The sequence below is a fragment of the Lissotriton vulgaris genome, chromosome 4_1 (genome assembly GCF_964263255.1).
Source record: "Lissotriton vulgaris chromosome 4_1, aLisVul1.2, whole genome shotgun sequence".
NCBI classification, from domain to species: domain Eukaryota; kingdom Metazoa; phylum Chordata; class Amphibia; order Caudata; family Salamandridae; genus Lissotriton; species Lissotriton vulgaris.
The window spans coordinates 1,988,461,929-1,988,470,008 of record NC_141691.1 but is presented as its reverse complement, the minus strand read 5'-3'; the positions used below and the strand labels follow the sequence as shown (position 1 = coordinate 1,988,470,008).

General features: G+C 42.7%; 1 protein-coding gene across 4 annotated transcripts in view; it reads right to left on the bottom strand.

The window, feature by feature from the left end:
- Positions 1-2,649: 2,649 nt before the first annotated feature.
- Positions 2,650-8,080, bottom strand: part of LOC147724805 (uncharacterized) — a 76,526-nt gene continuing 71,095 nt past the window's right edge. For all 4 annotated transcript variants that reach the window (XM_086966307.1, XM_086966308.1, XM_086966309.1 and 1 more), the window contains one exon: positions 2,650-2,756. In XM_086966307.1, coding sequence (XP_086822433.1) covers positions 2,718-2,756 — 39 coding nt within the window. In that variant the 3' untranslated portion in view covers positions 2,650-2,717. The remainder of the gene's footprint in view (positions 2,757-8,080) is intronic.

Genomic DNA, 8,080 nt, shown 5'->3' with positions numbered 1-8,080 from the left:
CCAGAACTGGAATGTGCAAGCTATTTGGCTTTGTTAATTATTTATTTATTTTAAGATGTTGCACAGCAGCCCAGGCAGCTGTGAAACATGGGTTAGATTAAATAAAAACTAAGTGCTATGGTGCGGCCAGCACTGACTAAGCCATAGCACTTTAAGTTACTTTAAGCCACGTTGCTCAGTAGCCTATGCTGCTGTGCAATACGGCTTAAAACAAAAACAGAGTGGGGGTGGCACGCAACAAAGACGACGGTGGGAAACAAAGAATGTGTAGCAGGGTAGGTTAACAAGAACGTAGGTAGGGGAGGTTTTAAAAAGAAAGGACAGCGGGAGGGTTGGTTTAAAAGACGACAGTGGGTGGAGGATTTACAGCACGGAGGTGGGGGGAAGGTTTCATCCAACAGCAAATGGGACGGTGGGAGTGAGTGGGGAGAATGAGGAGAGCGAGGGTGCAGGGAGGGGCTGCAGAGGCATGCATTTTCTAAGAGCGCATACAGAAAAAGAGGAACTGTAGGAGCCCGTGGCCAGTGGAAGGCCACTGGTCATAGGAAGCTGCACTTGGTCCATGTTTCACAGCAGGGATGAAGGCCAAAGCCCAAGAGTAAGCCGGAGGTGCCGAGCAATTAGAAGCAAGAAAACTAGAGCAACATGGGAGACAAATAATGGTAAGAAATGGGTTGGTTGGCACCAAGCTTCTTTCAAGATGTTTTTTTGTCTTTACATGAGATTTCGCAGCAGGTGTGCAGGCAAAATCTAAAAAGACTTGATGTGGAATACTGAAATTTTTAGGTTTTGCTTTCGTAGTGCTGGAGAAATCGATTGTTTTTAATATAGACTTAAAAGGGACTTACATCCCGCCTCCTCTCTTTCCTGGCTACTTATTGGTTCCTGTGCATGCTACTTACCTTTCCTCCATGTCTATTGGCTGTAGCATAATTTCTTGCATTTATCAATGCTTGTTCCTCGTCTGCTTTTCTTAGCAGATTCCTGCTGCCAAAATACTGTTAATATCCGCTTTAGTGTAACTATTTTCACAAAGTCTTTACTTTTGCTATTGCAGCATATTTATATAGCAATTTATCAACCGCAGAGATTAAGTGATTTGCATAGAATCAAAGGATATTGCAGGGCACGGCCGAGACTGGAACGGAGATCCCCAGTGCTCGAGTCAGCAGCTGTGGCAGCTGCACAACATTTCCTCCACTCCCGTGTTATCTGTCAGGGAGCTCTTTCCTTCCCCCGGATGATAATTGATAGAAACAGCTCTTTATTCATTACATAAGCAGAACTGATGCATTACCAATGCTGGTTTACGACAACCATCTCACCCCTAAAATATTTTATACCACGTAATACTCAGCTATTACATTATTAGACTGTTTGAATCTATAATACTGATTATGTATCAAACACACATAATTTTGGCAACTCTCGTGAGTTGTCCCATATGTAACACACTCTGGGTTAATAGGGCCCAGGTACTCGCCCAAAACGTCTAACAACTGTCAGATGGGGGCGCAGCTAATGACTTCAGCAAGTTGGTGGCTCTACTTTCTAAATGCCAATCTCAACAGATTAACACTGGACCAATCAGGTCCTACACAGGGCACAGCAGTACTAATGCAAGGTACAATCTGCAGAACTTTCAAGACTGGCATTACCAAGCCCCCAGAAATTATTCTATTTGACATTGTTAACAAAATAAGATCCGGTTACAAACATTTATATCGATTCCTAAAATAATGTTAGCAAGAGTATGACCAGACCAATGTTCCCCACTGCCTGGTTAATGGATTAGAAATATTTATGGATTCCATACGCTGAAATGGGTCTTAAGTTCTGAAGGGTAATAGACAAAGGAATGGAAGCCATTAACACATTTTAACCTAGACAAATCCGATAGGTGAGCTGCAAAAAAAAAAAAAACACTAGGAAATGCTGGGCTCCTCTGCCCTGTATGTTCCTATTCTTTTAATCTACATGGAAAGTTTAAAGAGCAAGTCCCCTTAATTGTTTACTTCCATATTCGGGCTTGGATGCTTTCACTTGCATCATTATATTTTCTTTTTTAGTGTAAAAAAGACATTTGTGCGCTTAGTTCTGCAACTAAAGGGAGCGAAGTGATTTCAAGAACGGCGTTTGTGTATATTTTTTGGGAGCACTGCACATCTCGACTATTTCGACTGGACTCTTGATTTTTTCCCCCCCTCCTTTGCCCACCCAAACATGTGCGTTATGGCTCTCTTCTAGCACTGCCGGGTACAAGCTATACAAATTCCTCTTTCGACTAATGCTGATCTACTCTCAGATAACGGTATGTAGAATAGAATATTTCACTCGTGATTGATATTTGCAGACCACTGCTTGATAGTTTCTTTGATAAAATACTAATAAAAGAGGGGATAATAGATGCAATAACTGAAAATTATTCTACTTTCATTAAGTTGCACTGCTTTCGTGGTTGAGGGTACATAAACCATTCCAAATATTTAAATTCCCCAGGGCCTCAAGGACACCATTTCAGCAATACACCCAGATGCAGTCCTTGGCAGCGAGCTCCATGTACATCATCACAGAGTACAATATGCTGTCGTGAATCTCTTCTGCAAGGGGTGAATCCTGCTGACGCAATATAAACAGAAACTGAAGACAAACAGCAATATAGATTTTTATTCTGCATGGTTGACCTTTATTATTTATAGTAAAGCCTACATCAAGTCTCAGATCTTGTTGAAAGCAGCAATGTCGACACTCTGCACCTAAAGAGAGAGAATAAACAAGTTATTAAAATCACACGTTGCATAAGAAAACGGCATACGACGTGTAAACAAAACTTTTAACACGACTGCACTATTTGGCAAAACATGAAAAAGTGACGTTTTAAGGTGAAAATATATTTTAAAAAAAAATTCAGAATTAATAATGTATTTTCTTCAAATTGAACCTTAGTATGGACTTTAATCCAAATACACTGGGGAGTACAACGCAGATGACGGACAGGTGTGGGGTGGGGAGGGGAGGGGGTGGGGAGGGGTTGGGCTGAAAGGGGAGGGAACAATTTGTGAAATTCCATTTAATTTCACAAAATCACCCTTTCACAGGGAAATGGGATTTGCGGATCTCTCATCACAATAAAATTGCCACAAGATGGTGACTTGTTTGAGCAGAAGTAGTCACTTGACAAGAAATGTTCTGTGTGAACTATTTGTATTCGATAAGACTTAACATCAAAGCTGCAGATTCCCACAAAACCACACATGCTAAACTTTTTGAGGAATATTTTTCCATGAAAACTATATGCAGTTTGCCTTTAAAATATTCTTTGCAGGGTTTTGTTTAAGCTGACAAAACCTACTTTAAGTGCAATTTATACCCTCAATTTTTTGATTTACTTCTTAAAGTTCATGAAGTTGCCAACACTTGCAAAAAAGTTCTCACCAAGTAATTGAGGTCTGTTCTTGCCAAGTCTACACACTGAACAATGGAACATAAGAGATGTTACACATTAAACTTCACCCAGTGTTCTGTGTATTAGATTGCTCTTTGGCACAATAAAGAAAGTTTTGGGGTCTGAATCTTGTGCTTCGGGCTAGCATAGTGGTAAAAAAGGGGGTGGTTTGTTTCTTTTTGACTTGGATGCTTGATTCCGGTCTGGGAAAGACATGGCTTGGTAGTTCGGACTGGACTGTTCCTATGAGGCACAGGGTCAGAGCTGATTTGCATATAGCCAGTGTCTAACCCAGGGTGGCGTGGAGTGCAAAAAAACGATGGATTTAGGCCTAGATCCTTGTACTGGGGTGAATGTATGACATTGTTCTACACTCTGTCCATCAACCGTGTTTTTTGCAATTTTCACCCCTGGGGCTAGCATAGTGACACCGGGCACAGTAAAGTGCTGAAGAACGAAGACCACTCAATGGCCAAAACTACTTGTTTATCTAGTTTTTCTTGAGGGGTGGGAGTAGGGTAGCAACAAAGCAGGTGGGGAAAAGCAACAAAAAAAACTGACCTTATGTAATATAATCTGGTTCTCATGTAAAGTGCCTTGGCTCAATTGCACGCTATTTATATTTTAAAATTCGGTAAAACACAACTTGTATTTATGGTAGGGAGAGGAGAGCTGGGGGAATTATGTCCGACAAACACAATGACATTTTTAGAGTGCGGCAACAATGAAGAAAAAAAAGTAACCCAAAACTGCGAGCAGTGGAAGAACTGTGGCTAATGAAGCAGTACTTGGGCCATGCCCCAGGGAAGGAATAAACAAACAGGAAGTGAAGTCACCACAAGATGACCGATGAGAAACAAGGAAACTATTCAGTGGAAAGCAATGGATGGGCTCTAAGGCCCCCCTGTAAGTAAACATGTCTCAAGCGACCATGCATGCATTCAGTCTATCAAGACCCAAAAAAATCATGCAAAAAAAAAAAAAAATCAGGTAAAGCATAATTGTAGCATATTTCACCCACATAATTAACATTTCTTCCAGGGCTGCTCGGAATACAATTTAACATAGGGAATATTAAACTTTTTTTTCTCCATATTTTAGCTGCGGATATTGATCACTCCTTGTGGTTGATGTACTGTCACTGAGTAAAAGAAACATCAAGTAACCATAAAAGGAAATGGTAAACAAGTTACTGCATGTTTCCTCTTCTGTACCTCTCCCCCATTCCATTTAAAGTAACATTTATGTCGGTGTCCATGCAGGACAGCCTAGCATCACAGAAACAAGATGTGAGATATATAAAGCAAAACATGCAAAATGGTCCATCAAGCAGCCTGGAACTTGTGTGTCCCATTTATGACAGGAGGTGATTGGAGTTTAACACTCTCTAAAGGCTGACTAGGACTACACTGGTCTAATAGTGCCTAAAGTCTCTGGGCTCACACTACAGCAGAGAAGAATCCTATGTCGAGAATAGGAAAATTACATTAATTGCAGAAGAGTGCTAACTCTTAGGGCCTAATTACGATGTCGGTCAGAATAGCCTACGACAGACACGGTTTCAGGGAAAGAACCGCCAAACCTTAGGTCGGGCGTTCCGACAACCCCGTTGGGATGCGACCGCACATGATGCAGTCGCAAACCCGTTGGGATGCGACCGCACATGATGCAGTCGCAAACTTCCATTTTTCAATGCGAGCTTGTGCAGTGGGTGGAAACTGCCTGCAGCACAAGCTCCCATTGAAAAATGGAGGTTTGGACACATCCCTGTACTGTGTGGCAGGCACCTCAGGGTGCCTGCCACATGGTGCAGAGATGTTGAGGGGTGCCCACAAGCCTAAATGCGGCGGGCCAAGGGGAGGGGGCCCAGCTAGGGACCCCCAAAGTCTATTTCCAACATGGATTGGCCTTCGTAAACCAACATCACAAACCTGATGGCAGAAACACCGTCCTTAAGGGATTATGGTGCAGTTAGGACTGACCGGCAGGCTCAGTGACTCAGTCGGAACACAGACGGATTCCCCTGCCGGTTATTCTCGGACCCCGGTCATCCCAATAGGGCAGTCGCAGTTTAAACCTACCAAGTCTGTCTGAAAGTGGTCGGAGGCTTTCCGACCAACATCATAATTAGGCCCTTAGATTTGTCTGGTATTAAAACTCAGTCTAGTGAAATATGGATAAATATGGATTAACATTGACAAACTTCTCACAGACGTATGTATCTTTTAAAGGTTCTTCTGTAGGACTAGGGAAACCTGCTTAGATTCTGAGAATTAAATGGTTACTTAACTGTAGGAGTCATTTTGCAACATGATTAATTTTCACTTTATTAACATGCTTTGCATTATTTTAGCATCTAGTGGTTGGTCTGGAAACCTCCCCACCCAATCATGGTCATCACCAACATCCATTTGGAGGCATTTTTGCCATCCTGTGACATCAGATGTATGGTCGCCACCTTCATATTCTTTTTTCTCCTACTTGGTGACCTGCAATCCTCTAGACTTCCTTACATATGTGCAGCTTTTCTCTGCTGTTTGCATCTTCCTGCCGTTAATTTCTGGGGAAATAGTAGGGTTGAATGTGAATCCAGAAATTTCCTCAAGCTGCAAAACAGCTCCTGGTAGTAAATAACCATTTTATTTTGTTTTGCAACATTAATATTTTTTGATTGATAGTGTGCATCGATTTTGTAGCAGTATTAGTCACCTTCAGGAGGCTAGATGGAAATAACTGCTTGCGTTCAGGTGCTTCAGCACTTCTGTTCTAGCCAGGCTTCCTTGCTGACCTGAATATTTACACAGTAATGGTTTTTGAATGAGTCCATGGACAGCCATGTACTGCTATACAGATGGTGGAGACATTGCCTAGGAAGGTTCTCTTCTTTTTTATGGAGTAGGCCCTTGGTTTCTCCTCTAGTGCCAATCCTGACCTCTTGTAGCATGTCTGAATCGTCTGCACTGCCATCGAGCAACAGCTCCATTTACACTGGTGACCCCTTGCGTGTTGGTGCAGATGAAACTGACAACTGTATTCCCTTTCTGATCTTTCTTTCCTGGCTTTAGTACAGGACTGCCCGCCAGATGTCCAGCGTGTGCACGGCTCTTTCAGCAAATCTCTGGTTGTTGGAAGATCGCTGGCAGCTGGACAGTTTGGCTTACATGAAATTGTAACACCTAGTTGGGAAAAAATTGTGGGTTTGTTTTCTTGACCACCCTGTCCTTATCCATTTGCAAGTATAGTTCCTGGGCTGGGTGCGTTTGCAGCTCGACGCGATGGCTACCAGGAAGGCTTGTATTTTAGAACTGCTTTGTATATTAGCCGAAATGGTTCTTCATTAACAAGGTGAGCATTAGGTTTATGTTCTGCTTGGGGATTACATTTGGGGTACCCTTCGGCCATTCTAGGAATCTCCTGATGAACTGTGTGTTAGAAAAGCTTTTGCCTGAGAGTCCCATAGTATACGCTACAATGGCGAACAGGTGAACCCGAGTGGCGCACAGGCTAGGCTTTCATCCAGCAAGTGGGTTGGGTATGTGATAATTATGATATTCATAGTTCTACTGTCCGCATGCCATGTTTTTCACACCAGTGGACATACCTTTTGCAATGTGCGATATAGCACCGTTGCCTAATTCTCCCAGGTACTCAGGAGCCAGGCTGAGACCGGGCAGTTCCAGGTGACAAACCGATCTATCTTGTACCAAAAGTCCTGAAACACTGGGAGCTTCATCATAGCCCTTCGAAAGATCTCCAGCAGGTCCAAGACCAGAGGTCTCACTCATTGCGGAGTTACTAGGAAGAGCATCATGGGCAACAATTTCTATTTGTTAAATTTCAAACAGGATCGGTAGTACGGGGGGGGGGGGGGGGTGAGAGTATGCAAATTACCCTACCACTATCGAGAAGTCATTTCCTATGGTTGGATGGTGTGGGTTCCTGGACAAAAAGTCTTGGCATTTTGCATTATCTGGGGTTGTGCACATGTAGGTCTGCTGTGCCCCACCTGCAAAACAAAAAAAATTGTATCTAGCCCCTGCTGCTTTAGCTTACACGCATGGGATGGGTTTGCTTCGCTTGTAGGTGTATTGGCATAAAGAGCTGAGCCTCTCTGAATGCTCATTTCAATATGTTCTGATCCAGCTTGGATTGTATGTGAGATCTTGTGACCCCCAAAATACCTATTGCTAAAGATAGACCTCCACAGTAGTGTTGTTAATCTGGATCGGCACTGTTTTTGCCTAAAAGGTTTCCAGTGCTTGGAAACAGTCTCGAGTTTCAACTAATGTATGTGTTTTACCATCTCCCACTTCCATCTAGAAATGCTTCTGCTTCAATATAATTGAAGATACCTAAAATTAAGCAATTTTTGGAACCTAGTCTGAATCGGGTCTGTTGCCATGTATGCATTACTTAACAGGACCTGTGGTGACGGTTAATGTTGGTAATGTGAAATGTTTTGCCACAGAAATGTGACTTGTTCCACCGCCATCTCCCTCATCACACTCTGCAACAACTACTAGATGCTTCCAACTTCCTGTGGTGAATGACCATTTGATTGCAACTATTACTAATTGGGCACCTGTGCAATCTGGCCCAGGATAAATGAGTGGTACTCGGGAGGCTATTGTATCC